The 16,142-nt window shown below is 50.3% G+C and overlaps 1 protein-coding gene across 1 annotated transcript; it reads right to left on the bottom strand.

The window, feature by feature from the left end:
• Positions 1-253: 253 nt before the first annotated feature.
• Positions 254-12,056, bottom strand: LOC116948246 (legumain-like). Its single transcript, XM_076071430.1, has 14 exons — positions 11,938-12,056; positions 11,515-11,664; positions 10,665-10,762; positions 10,344-10,425; positions 8,522-8,607; positions 8,043-8,118; positions 7,505-7,567; positions 6,987-7,053; positions 5,685-5,803; positions 3,896-3,985; positions 3,163-3,375; positions 2,382-2,558; positions 1,751-1,818; positions 254-478 (listed from the first exon to the last, which is right to left on the bottom strand). Exons 2-14 carry the CDS (start codon positions 11,656-11,658, stop codon positions 436-438), a joined length of 1,326 nt encoding a protein of 441 aa, XP_075927545.1. The 5' UTR covers positions 11,659-11,664; positions 11,938-12,056; the 3' UTR covers positions 254-435.
• Between the last annotated feature and the right edge of the window lie 4,086 nt (positions 12,057-16,142).

Genomic DNA, 16,142 nt, shown 5'->3' with positions numbered 1-16,142 from the left:
GGTTTTTCCAAGGTTCTGTTAAAAGCTCTTGCTGACATACTCGTTGCCACTGCTCTGTGAGATTTGTGCAAAGGTGATTTGTCCCACGAAGTGGCACAGAGAGCACTCCGTGAATGAAATTGGGGGGAAAAAGACAAAAAATAGTGATATATTTTAAAAGTATCTACAGCAGTACCAGAGTCAATAGTGGCCTCCACGCAAGTGCATACGATGGAACACTGCAGTCATACGCTCACATACAACGAACACATCCTCAAATCTCATTTCTTTTATTGATAATGTTTAAAAAAATACACTTGTAAATTACAAAACAATCACGTTGCGCTCATTTCGTCAGTGTAGTAATGAGGGCGGTGTGCACTTTATTTTTTCTTTGGACACGTGGTGCTGCTGCTGCCGCCGCTTGCGATTCCTCTGCCACGGAGGGCGACGTTGCTAGGCCACAGCGTTGCACACCTTGTCCATGGCCCGTAACATGCTGCAGAGGGGCAGACAAGAACAACACGTTCATTCTCCTCGATTTCTGTGGCCCCCATGAAACACACACACACTGAGTCATACTTTACAAACCACCACCCCCCTGCCAACTATGTTCACATCTTCATCAAAATATTAAGGTCCATTAAACGCCAAGTACTGTGGAAGTTCAAATTGACCGTAGAAAATATGGCAGGTTAAGGACATCATTCTAACCGTGATAGAACATTAAGGTTGGCTTGGGCAGGACGTGATGAAATGTGTGTTAAAATTGTAGGTAAAATGATTACTTAAACCAACAATAATTCTGTTTATGGGGTGGAAAATGAAGCAGTCACTTTTAAAATGTTAATTAAAGTTGTGACATTTTCTGGGGGGTTCGTCTGCGATATGAAATGTCACAGCCTGAATTAATATTTGAAAAGTGGTCAGGTTAGAAGCAACCGAGAGTCTGTCTACCGAGGAGATGGAGCAATGACATCAGCTCGCATGCAGCTGCTATGTGGAATGTCACATTGCAGGTTCATGAAATATGATGATGGATCGGGGAAGTCTTCATCCAGCAGTGGATTATTAAAAGCTGATAATGATGTTAACTAAAGATGTGAATGAGTCAATTGTGCCCCTCTCATCTCGAACCTGCTGTGAAAGACTGGGAGGGGGGGGGGGAATGGTTGCAGCAACACCACTGATGATGTAGAGATGATTTCTTTAAAACGATCAATCCTACGGCGTAAGTGTTTGTGGTTGTGCTGTACAGCTGTCCGGGGCGTTCTCGGCTAGTACCGCGCGTTGTTCGGCACGATGTCAGACGTTTCGCTCCGCGTGCTGGGAGCTTCTTCATGGAACTGAACTGAAACCGAGCAGCTCACTTTCCATACAATCAAGGGGGGAAAGTGAGCTACCCATTTCACTTCCTCAATTAGCTCCCAGCACATGGGGCGAAACGTCGGCCATCGTGCCGAACAACATGCGTCGTGACACGCACCCCTTGAGACCCAAACAAATTACATTTCATTGATGTTTACCAGGAACAGAAACGCACTACGTTCATGTTTTAACACATGGCCCTATTTAAAAAGCCTTACATTTCAAGACAGCCCTCCACCCCTTCCTTTGGGAAATGTCCAGATCCACCACCTCTGTTGGGAGTCTCACGCATGGATCACGTTGGAGTCTCGTGTACGTACAGGTAAACTGGTTAACCCTTCGGCCAAACATCGAACGCTGATTTCCTCTTCACGCGGATCCGTGATCTGCCCCCTTCACTCACCTGGCGAGGGGGATGCGCTCTTCGCACATGCCCAGGAAGGTGTAGACGTAGCGCAGGGCGTGCTCGTACTGCGTGCCACAAGGAGGGGTTTCATCACAGGCGCTGTTCATCTCAAACGACTTCGCATTGCGCACGGGAAGTAGGTCAAGTCAAGATCGCTGTGCTGGAGCGTTACAAATAAATCGAAAAGCTGCAGCTTCCAGTGAAAACAAAGTACGGCAATCCCTTGCCAACCGCCTTCTCCCGCATCCGCCGTATTTATGTATCCACGGTTTTCCTTCGGCATACCAATTTGCTAACCGCGTGGGTATGCAGTTTTGTGTATCCTAGGGTTGTGCTGTATAGCTCGCTGACGCATTTTTGAGTTGTACTGTGAATTGTTTGACATGGTGTCCGACGTTTCACTTCGCTCGCCGTGAGAAACAAAAAAACGCGTCAAGAGGTAAGTAACCATCGCAGCGCCCTCCCGCCATGCTCTGCATCGTTGTGACTTTCTGAGCCGCGCCCGACTGACATCTGTGAAAGAGCTTCACAGCTCATCGGATTTCTCCAGGACAAACGCAGAGACTCCTTGTCCCGACACCAACGACTCGCTACGAAGTCGCTGAATCCCCGAGAGGCGCGTCCGTACCAGCGGGGTGTTCCAGTTGAAGCAGCGCGTCTTGAAGTGCCGCGTGGCGGCGCGGTAGCACGCGTGCTGCGTGAGACGCGGCCGCGGGGAGCCGCTGAGGACGGCGCTCGCCTGCTCCTCCGTGGCGGTCGATAGCCCCACGATGAGCTCCACCGACTCGCGGATCAGACGCCTCGCCTGCACAACGACGGACGTCAGCTGCCTCCCCCCACCACCACCACCACCCCCCACCCAACCCTCATCTCACCCCCTCCTCCTCTTACCAATGTAGGTACATTGGTCAGCGAGTAGGTCCGTGTGCACGTGATTGGGTAGGCGTTCAGGGGACACAGCTGGAGCGCGCGCGCGCGTGTGTGCACGCGTGTGCACGTGCGTGCGTGTGCGCACGTGTGTGTGTGCGTGTGCACGTGTGTGTGTGCGTGCATGTGTGCACGTGTGTGTGTGCGCGTGTGTGTGTGTGTGCACGTGTGTACGTGTGTGTGTGCGCGTACGTGTGTGTGTGTGTGCGCGTGTGCACGTGTGTGTGTACGTGTGTGTGCACGTGTGTACGTGTGTGTGTGTGTGCGCGTGTGCACGTGTGTGTGTGCACGTGTGTACATGTGTGTGTGCGCGTGTGCACGTGCGTGTGCACGTGTGTGTGTGCGCGTGTGTGTGTGCACGTGTGTGTGTGCACGTGTGCACGTGTGTGTGTGTGTGTGCACGTGTGTACGTGTGTGTGTGTGTGCGCGTGTGTGTGTGTGCACGTGTGTACGTGTGTGTGTGTGCGCGTGTGCGGCCGGACCTGCATCTGCGCGTCGATCTCGCGCAGCAGCCGCGCCTCCTGCGCCTTGCCGTCGGCCTGCTGCAGCCTCCGCGACAGCACGGCGAGCACCACGTCGGGGCTGGCCACGGCGTCGCGAGGCGGCCCCGCGCCACCCGGCGCCGGGGGCAGCGCCCGCAGCGAGCGCTGCTGCTCCTGTCCCTGGAACTCGATGAGCATCAGCTTGGAGATGGACTGTGACGTCAGGGTCACGTGGGGGGTGAGGGGGCGGGGCGATAAACATAGAGGCACGTGTCGCTACTTGGGTGTTTCCGTTAACATCGACGATTGTCGGATTGCGGCTGTTTGGATTCTTCTTTCTCATCTCGTGACGTGCTGGGTTTTTGTCTGGTGACCCAATTTTATCCCGATTTTGTTTTCAGCCGCGTCAAAGTGATGAAATGAAGAGTCCCACTGACAACTCTCGCCGAGAGGCTTGCATAAAGTAGATAGTTTCAACAACAGGATTTTGGCATTTTGCACGCAATCTAGCATTCCATTACAACTTTCCCACCAGCAGATTTCGATGCAAGTCTAAATTGAAAACGAATTTCTTTAGAACTTATTTTTTGTGCGTTTATTTTGTTGTCCTTCCCCCGCACCTCCGATGAGCACGGTTGGCTACGTACGGTACGAAAGAAGAGCAACATTCGTGCGTACAAATCTGGACTCTTCCATGATCTTACTTATCGGGGGAGGCAACTCGGCCCTGTACCTTGTCACCGAATTCCATGACGTGGCTGGTGTTTGTGTTCTTCTTCACGACCTCGTACTGCTCATTCAGATTCACTTTGGTCAGGTCCGCCTGCAAGAAACAATCATCATCGTTATCGTTACGCATCGTCGCCATTCACCACCATCATTGTATCATCAGTATATTATATTAAAAAAAAAATTGCTGACGTTGTTTTTGTGGTATTAAAGTTTTCCCTTCTTATTTAGCAGCGAGTAACCCTTCAAAATAAACTTGTTTTAGTGAGTTCGCATATTGTTTCAAATTAGTCTAATGTCACCATCAACACAACAATAATAATAATAACAACACTGCCATCACTGACGTTGTTCGCCATGGCTGGGAATCAAACTCAGGTAGCCAGGTTCGGTGAGCAGTACAATAACCACCAAGCCACCGCCGCACCCCATGCAAACACATATATAGACACTGCATAAACTATAACCATTCAATGTGAATCCAGTATATCTTGTGTATACCAGCTTGCTACTGACAACGAATCGTCACAGCAGCCGGTGACGGCCGTTCAGTGTTTGCGGTCAGAGTGAACAGCGCACCGGTGGCCACTTCCAAACACGTGGGTCCCGGTTACATCCACAGCTTCACTGAGCTGTGGGTACACGCCCAGCTTCTCACGTGTGCTTGGTAGGGGCTGGGCGGTAGTGTACGTATGTAGGGGGGGGGGGGGGTGTACGTATGTATGGGGGGTAGTGTACGTATGTATGGGGGTAGTGTACGTATGTAGGGGGAGTAGTGTACGTATGTATGGGGGGTAGTGTACGTATGTATGGGGGGTAGTGTACGTATGTAGGGAGGGTAGTGTACGTATGTAGGGGGGGTAGTGTACGTATGTAGGGGGGGTAGTGTACGTATGTATGGGGGGTAGTGTACGTATGTATGGGCGGTGTTGTACGTATATACTCCAATACCCCGACGGTTTTGGCAATCACGGGAGTTTTCAGGAACCTAACCCCCGCGAATGGCAAGGGAATGCTGTCTGTTGAAAGTTTTTCGCACCTCCGATGAGCCAACCGTGCGAATCGGTGGTGCGGGGGGAGGATAGCGAGCTGCGCTACGAATCCGGCGACCTGAGTTCGATTCTGTGTACCGGGCCTGGGGATCCCCTATGTCGACTAAGCCTCAAATGAGTACCTGGTGTGGTCGTAAACATCGCCACTGGGGAGTCAAAGGCGGTCGGACGTGGTGCTGGCCACCCACCCTCTCGTGCGCCGTGGTTGCCTTCATAGATGCTACACGCTAACAGCACTTTACCCTGCAGCCTGGTAAGACTATAACGGAGAATCTTTGGTGAGCGGGATGAGTGGGTGGTGAGCGGGATGAGTGGGTGGTGAGTGGGATGAGTGGGTGGTGAGTGGGTGGTGAGTGGGATGAGTGGGTAGTGAGTGGGATGAGTGAGTGGTGAGCGGGTTGAGTGGATGGTGAGTGAGATGAGTGGGTGGTGAGTGGGATGAGTAGGTGGTGAGTGGGATGAGTGGGTGGTGAGTGAGATGAGTGGGTGGTGAGTGGGATGAGTGGGTGGTGAGTGGGATGAGTGGGTGGTGAGTGGGATGAGTAGGTGGTGAGCGAGATGAGTGGGTGGTGAGCGGGATGAGTGGGTGGTGAGTGAGATGAGTGGATGGTGAGCGAGATGAGTGGGTGGTGAGCGGGATGAGTGGGTGGTGAGTGGGATGAGTAGGTGGTGAGCGAGATTAGTGGGTGGTGAGCGGGATGAGTGGGTGGTGAGTGGGATGGGTGGGTGGTGAGCGGGCACCTGGTCACTGTGCTCCATCCAGTTGACGCTGTACACGTCTCCCAGGTAAGTCTGCCTCTCGTCGTCGTAGTAGCAGGCGTACGACGACTCCTCGCTATTGGCAGCGGTCGTGGCGTAGACTGCGGCGAGACGTGCGTGAGAACATTTGTACTGTTTTATTTCCTAATTAGTTTTATTTCCTAATTTAGTTTTAGTTTGACAGCTATACAGCCTTTTTTTTCAGAAGCGACGGGGCCATCGCAAATGATTGCTCAACGAAGTGGCTTATCGTCACGTGGGAATTTATAGCAGCCAAAAATTAAAAAAGCGCGTTAATTCTAAATGTGGAGGGGAACACCGTAGGAGCCCGGAGAAGAATCGACGTGACCACGGGGAGAGAGACACGCAGACTCCAAATATACAGCAGGTGTCAGGGTCGAACCCCCGACCTCCTGCATACCAGGCGAGGTAGTTAACATCTCCTAGTCACCATCATCTGCCAATAAGTTGGAAGTCACGTTTTCCAAAACCATCACAGCCAAATTCGATTTGTAACTGGAGCACAGAGAATAATCAATAATCCCCTCGCTCGTGATAACGAACGAGGAATTGGGTGTCGTTGTGAATCTGTGCGTTTCTCTGCGGCTCTGTGGGCCTCAGTATACGCGCGTGGGTCGACAGACCTCGTTGTGTCTCCGCACGCATGCAGTCTGCGCCAGACCATGAGAGGGCCCCACGCTCCTGTAGATGAAGGAATACGGCGATCCCACGAAGGGTTTATCTCCGGGCTTCAATCATCCACTGGGCAGCGCTGTGTCTATGGTTCTCTCGGTGTGAGAGTATCCACGTGAACTTATACTCAGTTGCCCTTAACAAACGCCGAATAATAACTTTAACGCGCTCACTCCCGTCGTGAGAGAACGACTCAGAGGTGCGAGGAACCAAACGAGCGGGAAGGCAGCGACACGGTGAGACGGAAGCGCCCTGAGACAACCCAGGCGTGCGAGGGGGAAACGCTCTATCCGAGTGCTCTTCATTGCACTGGCGGCCCACGACAATGCACAAAGAGTGACAACACCCCCCATCATCATCATTATGGTGTGGCGGCACTCACGCTGATGGTGTCTTATCGGCGAAAGTGGCTGCCCCGCTGAAAATGAGTGAAAAACACTGCCCTTTCCCATTCAGTCGGAAACCGGAGGAGTCCGAATTTCAGTTATACTGCGTTCTCCTGGTGAGCCAGGGCACGGCACCTCCTAGATGAACACGGGACGAGAATGTTGCAACGGTTGTGAACGAGGGGGAGGTGTCCGTGGCGGTCACCATTGATGTTGGCGGGGAGGTTTTCCATCATGGATCCGGACTCGCACGCCTCGATGTAAATCACCATCTGCAGCAGAGGAAACGTCGGCCTCATCACGACACCGAGCAGAGCCTCAGGCTCCCGCATGAGTTCCCACAGCCGTGCTGTGGTCGCAAATCTGATGCGTTTGTTTTTAGGTTCAAGCAGCTACCAGACACGCAGACATTCAGTTCCCGAAGAAGCTGCCAGCACGCGGGGCGAAACGTCGGACAACGTGCGGTGCACCTAGAAAACGCGCCAAATACTCCCGTTGACAGTTTAAATGGGTGCAGCGATAATGAGTTTAGGTAAATGTAATCATTTCAAAATGTCGTATTATAATCTGTATCTTCTATATGTTATGATAGCCCCTTCTACAGAAGGGTCATTGCCTATTATGTATTTTCCATTTTAAGGTCCACCATGTGTTGAGTTACATATTTGTACGCAAAATACGTTAAACGTAGAGTTTTAAAACATTGTTGTGTGCAAGGCTCACCTTGGAGTACATCTTGTTGTCGTACATGTACTGGATCGTCTTGTTCAGGTCGTCCACACTCAGCTGATGGAAACGGTGGGCAGAATCGACGTTAGGAACTCTGAGCGGCCGTGCATCACCAACATCACGGTGGGACACACGCACCAGTCGCTAGGTTCGCGAAATTGGTTCGCTGTCGCGTTCATAATGAATGGAAACACGACTCTGAGAACCAGCGAATGTCAGCCAGGCGAGCAGGTGGACATGTGAGCAGGTGGACATGTGAGTAGGTAGACATGTGAGCAGGTGAGCAGGTGAGCAGGGTGGACATGTGGACATGTGAGTAGGTGGACATTTGAGAGATTGGGAGCATGGAGGAAAGGATGGGACAGTAAGAGATTATCTACCAGTAGCTTCCAACCATCGACACTCAGCCATCAACGGGCATCCTAGCTGACGACACCATCCAAACGCAACGTGCGTGACAGGACAGAGTCACCGCCGTGAAGCAGCGTGCAACCATTCGCCGTGCTCGTGATCTTCACCGATGAACCGCTACCTCGTCGTTGGGGAAGGCGATGATTCCCGGGGCTCCGTGGTCGGTGAAATACACGAACACGTGGTCGTTGGGACCACTGCCGGCGACATGAAAAAAACATCACGAGGATTCACAATTTGTGTATACAGCGAATGTGTTTGATTCCCGCCCACGGCCACCACCAACACCAGTGACGATTATCTGAACCGGTCCAGGGCCCTCCCCCCCCCCCCCATGTCAAATGAGTACCGGGTGCAGCGTGTAAACCTCGCCCCTATGGAGACGAAGGCAGCCGGCAGTGGGGCTGGGCACCCACCCCCTGGTGTGCCGTACCGGCCTTAATCGTTGCTCACTAACAGCACTCGCCCCAAAGGTCTGTTAAGACTACACGGGGGAGATTTGTCTTTGTGGCTAAGTCAAAATATGTGTGCGTGTCTGCAGAAAATTACGACATCTCAACGCATTGTCCATCACGTGAAGAGCGAGCGTTGTGCACTCGCCTCTTGAGCACCTTCCCAGAGCCCTTGCCCTGCACACCCGACTCGTCACCTTTCAGCACCGACAGGAACACCTGGGGAGTGACGTTCTGCGGGAGCACAACGCGGCCAAGCCAGGGTAAGGGACAGCAGCAGCGCTCAGCGGACAATCCAGAGATCACCGGCCAGGCAGGGTTGGTGGATCTCATATTTTTTCGTTTCCACAATTTTATGGCGATTGTGCTATCGGCATCCCGCCACCAGACGAACACAGCGCAGTGCAGCCAGGCCTTGGCGCTGGAGAACGGCTCACGGAAGTGGATATCACAGAGCTACCTCTGATCACCTTCAAATGACCTTTGGTCCACACAGAGTAGAAAGCAGCGCTCCTTACTTGCTCGGCAAATTGCGTGGTAATGGAAAAAAAATGTGGAGTGATGATGCTGTGGTTAGCACACCGCGCTGCGAACCCGGCGATCTGAGTTCGATTCCTAGCCATGTCTGACGTCGGTAGCGAGTGATATCTTAAGCGGTCCTGGGCTTCCCCCCTTCACCAACCGGCACTGACCAACGTGGTAAAGTATGGCCAACAGCACTGAGGATGACCCTGGGAAGTGGATATCTCAAGAGCTACTTCTAAGATCACCTTCAAGTGACCTCTGGTCCACACAAAGTAGAGGCAGCACTTTCTCCACCCACTCTGCATATGAGAGCAATGGTTACTTCCTGAGCCTGCCCTTGAAATGTTGTTCTAAAGTGATAATAAATGGTCCACTTCTCAGAGGAGAGGCAATGTTGCCTGCAGAGGCTGTGTTGTTATTTATTACCTGTGCCAGCCGTGACAGTCAATGATGGAACGCGCTGCAGTAGCGGGAGGTTAGGCGCTCACCGTAGGCAGAATTGACCTTAAATTTTTATGTGGCGATCCCTGTTTAATAAGCGAACAAGGCCAAGTGAGGCCAGGCGAGTAAGAGTTTAGAAATATCTTTCACGCGCGGTTGCGTGGGACATTGGGGCAGTACTCTACTGAACATTTGCTTTAATTTTTTGTTAGTAATTTAAAGTAGAGTTAATTTATATATGTGTATAAAATCCAGTTAAACCCAAATGTTGAGGTAAAACACGAACAAAAACAAGTGGCTAATTGAAGTCATTTTCTCAGGCTTGGCATTTAAAATCGATTCGAATCAAATCAAAATATCGGATGTTCGGTCTCATTGTCTCCAGCGAGTGGGACATTTGGGAATCTCCCAATGGGCGGGTCAACCCCTCACGTGGAGCGCCACACTGAGACGAGCGGGAAGCAAAATTATTCCAGCCCTGGTCAACAACAAGACACCATTACAAGGCAATGATTTACATAGAAACTGTTACTACGCTTGTTTACCCGGGAGATCCTCACCGAGTCTCATGACACTTTTGCAGGAGGGTCCTGCCAAAGTTTTCTCAGTAGGGGGCAACCATTTTGCCGTGGAGATTGAAATCGGGTGATTTGCGTGTCATTTTTCAAATTTGGCAAAATGTGCACCATTTAAGGCGTACGGCACACCGGCGCTGTTGAGGGCACAATAGCTGAGAGGCGATAACGTTTCTCGAGCAAGGCGAAGAGCAGGGTACAAACTTGGGAAAAGAGATGACGGGGGGAGGGAATTCCAAAGTGGAGCAGTGCGAGGAAAGCAGCAATTTGAGAAGTTGTTTTGACCTTGAGTGTGGTGGCCGACACAATGTGGATGCCCATACGGTCCAGTCTGTGTTGTGTGGGCCTAGACAAGAGATAACTAACAGCACTTTCTGTAACAAATTATAGCATGGACAGCCAGAGGTATATACAAAAAAAAACACTCACTTCTCCAATGTAGTCCTTGGGAACTCCGCTGTAAACATCAGGCCCCTTGGGCTTATTGATGATGATGCCCTTGGTTGGATTTCTGTGGAGAGGGTGGGGTGGGTAGAATATGGTGGAGGATACGTGGGTGGTGGAGCTGGGGTTGTGAAGGTGATGGTAGCAGCAGATGTAGCCCTGGTGTCGATCGGGGTTGATGAGTGTTGGCGACAATGAATTTCGGTGTCACCGATTGGGTTTCAGTGTCACCGAGCGTCAGTGTCCATGAGTGGTTGTTGTGTCAGCGCGCGCCGGCGTCGATAGACCGCCGGGGTTGCCACTCACTCGTCGTTGCCAGCGATGTCGTCGTACATCATGACGATGACCCTCTCGTCGGGCACTCCTGCCTTGTGCACGATCTGGTACGCGTGGCACGCGTCCGCCTGACGCGACACAGAGACAACGGCAGACGATGACGGCCTGGGAGCGGCGGCGCAACTGGCAAGCGCGGCGAGTCTGAGCCTGGCACGCGGATGGGCGGGCGGCTGGTAAAATTGTGGCATGAAGTGCCATTAGTCACCTAGCCATGTCTCAATTATAATTATTATTGTACAAAGTAGGAAGAGGCTCGTAATGTACGCGTAAGATCCAAACACGTGTGGTGCAACCAGGCTGTCAAAGTGTTTTCGACCCAGCAACCAATCAAACCAGCAAAGATCATCACTTAATGTGGACACTGATAAAGAGGATGGAACAACAGCTCTGAAGTCCGTAAATAAACAGAGATAAATGCGTGCTCGCAACCGCGCTGGGAGACAGAAGGAAGCACGCGCATTGGAGAGCGTCACGCAGGTTAAGAGACGAAGTTTCAACGATTAAGACATGTGACTGGGCTTGAGCAGGACGCGTGACAGCTCGAAGGGACGACGGCCCATGGGCGAGAACAAGGAACCGGCGGCAGCCAAAGGGGGAAAAAAAAAACAGAGTGCCCAAGATCACGTCCACCGTGGAGATGGAGCGACGAGATTGGCTCGTGCGTAAGATACTTGAGTGGATTGTTACGTCACAGGCCGGAGGGGGCCCTGGCACTGGGCTACATTGCGGGGAGATATTGGACAGGGCTCCCATTGAATTCCTGACATTCGTGCACCACGCACACCGAGGCGATGCCACTGAGTTGAGGAGAGGAGGCTACCTGGTGGCGGTAGTTGTAGTAGCCGTTGGAGCCGGCCACCAGCACGACCCACGTGTCGGCTCCATCCTCTGGCATCCGGAAGGTGAATGCGTGGACACCCGCGCCCAGCAGAGCCACCACAGCCAGCAGCAGCGTGCTCTTCATGTTGCCCTGCGATCAAAACAAACGCCGCAACGCGGAATCGCTTCCATAACGATTCCAATTGCATCACAAACACTGCCCTGGTACGTCGAATGTGTTCACGTGAGGAAACAGAACTACTTTATGAAACTAAAACTGAAAAATAGGTTTGTACCCACGTCCAATCTGAATCGTGCGACCTCCACATCTGACAGTTACTCCCTCAGATAACTAATGGGCCAAGGAGAACCCACCGCTGATGTACGTGCCAGTGAGGTGTACCTGTGCAGTGCGTAGCCTCACCTGTGTCTGTTCTCAAAGGAGCTGGCTTGGATTGCCAGCACCTGGCGTATAAATATGAGAGCAAAGCTGCTGACACAATGAAGGACCTTGAACCCATAGTGAGACTGTGATCGTGCGCATGCCGTCAAACGAGGGGTGGGGGGATAGAAGCAAACGCAAACCACCCACGCGGCTCAAATATTCACTATGTAACCAACGACAGTAAAGAAACAAGTCAGATGAGCATTGAGGCAGTGATAATTTATTTTTTACAGCCATAAAGCTCTTTTTCACAGATGTCCAGTAGGGGCAGGTCAGAATAAGTTCAACATACATACATTCCTATAGTGGGGAGGAGCCCAACCACATGACAACCACCCTCGACTCACCTTCATAGTGGTACTCAATTTATCGACCCCAGAGACATGATGAGCTCAGTCAACGCCTCAACCAGGATTTGAACTCACGACCTTCCCGCTTGCAGGTCACTCGCTCTGCCGCTGAACCACCGGGCCGCATTCCACGTGCAGTAAATATCCCTGATGTGAAACAGTCTGAGTGGTCGTGGCAATCCCCTTGTGATTGTTTTTTTTATGTTATAATGAAGGCAGCTTATTGTAGTTGCTTCTTTTGAGTCCAGTGTATTTTGATAATGGAAAACTATCGATGTTTCACGTTGCTGTCCCTTGGGGGAAATTAAAATACGTCACCGTGGAAGGGGAAATGGCAATTAATCAAAGCCCTTATTTTTTCCGGGTTTCACTTGCAAAAAAGAGTGAACAATGTCTAAATGTGCTCTCACCTACTCACCTATTTCATGTGTTCAAAAGATGACGCTAATTATACACAGTGGTATACTTTATAACATTGCTTTCTTTGCTCATTTACATTTTATTGTTACACATCATTCATAGGCAACGTCTAGCTTTTGCCGACTTCGGAGTAAATAACTGATCACAGTTCTGGGCTGATAACAAATGGAATGTCAGAGTATCTTGCGCATTCCATTAAGTGCAGCTAAACACACCTCATAAGTGGTTACTCAAGAAGATTCCGTGGCCGTGGTTGCACGAGTTGGCCTTGGAGGCTTTGGGAGGTTTTCATCCAGGAGTGGATTGACCACGGCTGACGAGAAAGTCTTGGTGGGTTTAAGATCCTATGGCACCATTAGCAAAGAGTAGATCTTGAAATTACAACCCAGACAAATTTCCTGCAAGCGCTTTCCCTTAAACAAATATATATATATAATGTGGCATCTCGAGAATCCCATTAAGCATTATTAAATGTAAGTGATCAATCGATTGATGAAGATCTCACTGTTCGGTGTGTGTGTGCTCTATCCACAGTTTCTGAACCTGGAAGAAGACCTTGACACCATGGCCCCTGTAAAACATCACACACAAACACGACCATGTTCCTCCTGCCTTGATCATTCAGCACTGACCATCGTGGTGAAGTATGGCCATGTAACCACCCTGATCCACACATGGCACGGGGAGGGCTTTATCAGCAGTGGATTGATAGAGATCTCAACATTAAACGATATGCGTTTCATTGACATCACAACAGATTCACCAATAATGGAATGTGCCAGGTCACAATTGATTATTTTTAATTGTAATACGAATGCGTTTATTTAGTAATACAGTTTTCTTTGATTGTTGAAGGGTTTGTATGTTACTCAATGATGAGTAAAGGGTGACTATGCCAATATAAATAAAACTTAACCAGAAAATGTTTCAAATATAATTCTTATCTGGGCACCATGGTATAAAGTGCAGTCTCTAACTCTTATCCACTCAATCTCTTCTGCAGAAGGGCTTAGAACATCACCAATTATATCTACTGTATTTCATTTTAAGGCAGTGTTCTTGAAAAAAGACGTGTTGAGTGTTTTGTTCTTGTCGTTGTTGTTCGTGCTATTACACAACTGCCAGCGCAGCAGCAGCAGGTAATGAGTGTTAGACACGACACTGTACACCCACGTGCTGCAGTCCACGCGGACGCTTTAATGGTGCACGCGCACCACGCGACCAGCAATGCTCTGCCTATGTACCTCAGAGGAAGCCAGGGGAGGCTGGCAGACGGATTCATGGGAACATCCGAGAGGTTGCCACCATTGCTAACCTCGCCGAGGTGGTCATAGAACTGCGTGACCACGTCCGCTCTGGTTTTGTCTCACCTCGTCGTGATTCATCGTCTCGCAAACATCTCGTCCTGAGGTTCAGAACCAGCGAGCATCCTGGTCACAATTCATGAATTAACCTTGAACTACTGAACAGCACTGGCTACATTCTGGATACATATATTTACATAACAAAAGCCTTAATTGGTTAACATTTATTGCGGCACTTACATCCTGTGCTTCCAAGTACAATACAGTACTATTATTGTAGCTGGGTCATTGCCTACAGTGTCTCGTCCATTAATATTAGTAGAGTAAGATGAGATCCAACATTCCCTGCTTCGCTTCGGGTCTTCAACTCCTTCTACAGATCCACCCCGGACATATTTCTCAGTCAGCACGAGGCCGATCATAACTCAGTCCGCCTACGTCTATGAAATCTGTGCAGTTTACTGGATTGAAGTTCAACACCATGCAGTTAACAGATCTTGGTGCCAGATGCCACATTGTCTGGGTCACCCAGGCAGGTGACACCCCTGACCTTGTACAGCCCTAGCCTTCTTGTCACTAAAGCCCCACGGAAGCCCGTGATCGGGCACGTGCCCTGCGATGACTTCGGTCCAAAGTGCATCGATGGTCATACGCGTGACCAGAGGCACGGATATCACCAAGACGCGTTCGTCGACACAAATTTATATTTAATTACCAAATCATCGCCAAGAAGACTGCCTCCGGTCTCATCACAGATCTCGGCAGCTGAACAAGGTGGAGCCTCGATTGTGCTCGGATGGGCGACCACCATGCATAACAGGCGCTATAGGCTGTGGGCGTTATATGTCGTGGGCATCAGTGGGCAGTGCAGCAACATTCACAGCTGTACTGCACTTCTATGCTGCCAGGTTCCTCCCACCATGGTCAATCAGAACTGACCATCGTGGTGAAATATGGTTGTATAACGACCATGACCCATACGGCATGGGGAGGACTTCATCCAGCAGTGGATTGACAGAGCGCTCAATAATAACTTACATGTGGTTCACATATCATGACAACAGGTCCACCCATAATGCAATGTGCCAGTAACATCTCATCATTGTACTTATAATACAAATACGTGTATTACGTTTGATAATTGAAGGGGCTGTTACTTAATAGCTACTAATAGGTAACTATTCATATGCAAACAACTGTTCTTTGGAAAACGTGTTTCATTTCATTATTACCTTTGCACTACGGGGTAAGTGCAGTCTCCACATGTTGTCTACTCGATCTCTCTGGCCTCTCTGTCATGCAGAAACCCCATTTCCCGGAACATCAGCAAATATATATTTGTATCATTTTCGAGAAGTGTTATTGACAAACGTTTTGAGCGTTTTATTTGTGCACTACTGCAAACGCAGCAGTATTACCAGATCATTCGTGTGTATAACGGTTGTGTGTTTCAATATGCTGTACTGTATTGATGTTTACGTCTGCAGTGTGCGCGTATCTATATATATACTGACAAAGGTCATCGATCCGCTGTACAGTCTGAAAGATTGTAGCTGCAAGCACTCTTACACGAGGGATCTGCAACCAAAACAATGAGACGGGTTTTTTTTATCGAATTCTGGAAAACAATTCAATATTCCAAGAGCCACAATGCCAGGTGAACACGAGACGATGGCCCTGAATAAACAAGGTCGCGATTCGGTCCTTAAAGAACCACCGCATCAGTAGGTCTGCTGACCCCTGCCCATGGTGAACTGCACTTCCCATGGTCAGCAGTCGGCAAACAACAAGAGTCAATTTGTTTTTCCAATTTCAAGTCACCGCAGGTTAACGACCCCCGTCTTCGACTGCAGCAGCATGCCCAGCTGCCTTTGTGTCACCGCTGCTGATGTTTACACACACACAGAGAGAGCGCCCCAGGTACTACTCTACTACATATTCAAGAACGAGTTCACCTGTTCCCACACAGATTCCCCGATGGTGAGCACCTGGTGACGCTCTTTGAGAAGCTGTGGCCGTAATTTTATTTTTGCTTGGCCGGTATCCTCAGGGAGCACGTGGCTCGCCTCGTGAGGCCCGCACGAAACCCCCGCAATCCTTTGTGCGTTTA

The sequence above is a fragment of the Petromyzon marinus genome, chromosome 33, assembly GCF_048934315.1.
Source record: "Petromyzon marinus isolate PM22_M1 ecotype Great Lakes invasive population chromosome 33, UKy_Petmar_22M1.pri1.0, whole genome shotgun sequence".
Lineage (NCBI taxonomy): Eukaryota > Metazoa > Chordata > Hyperoartia > Petromyzontiformes > Petromyzontidae > Petromyzon > Petromyzon marinus.
Note: the sequence above shows the minus strand (reverse complement) of the source record. Positions and strands in the feature narration are given on the sequence as shown.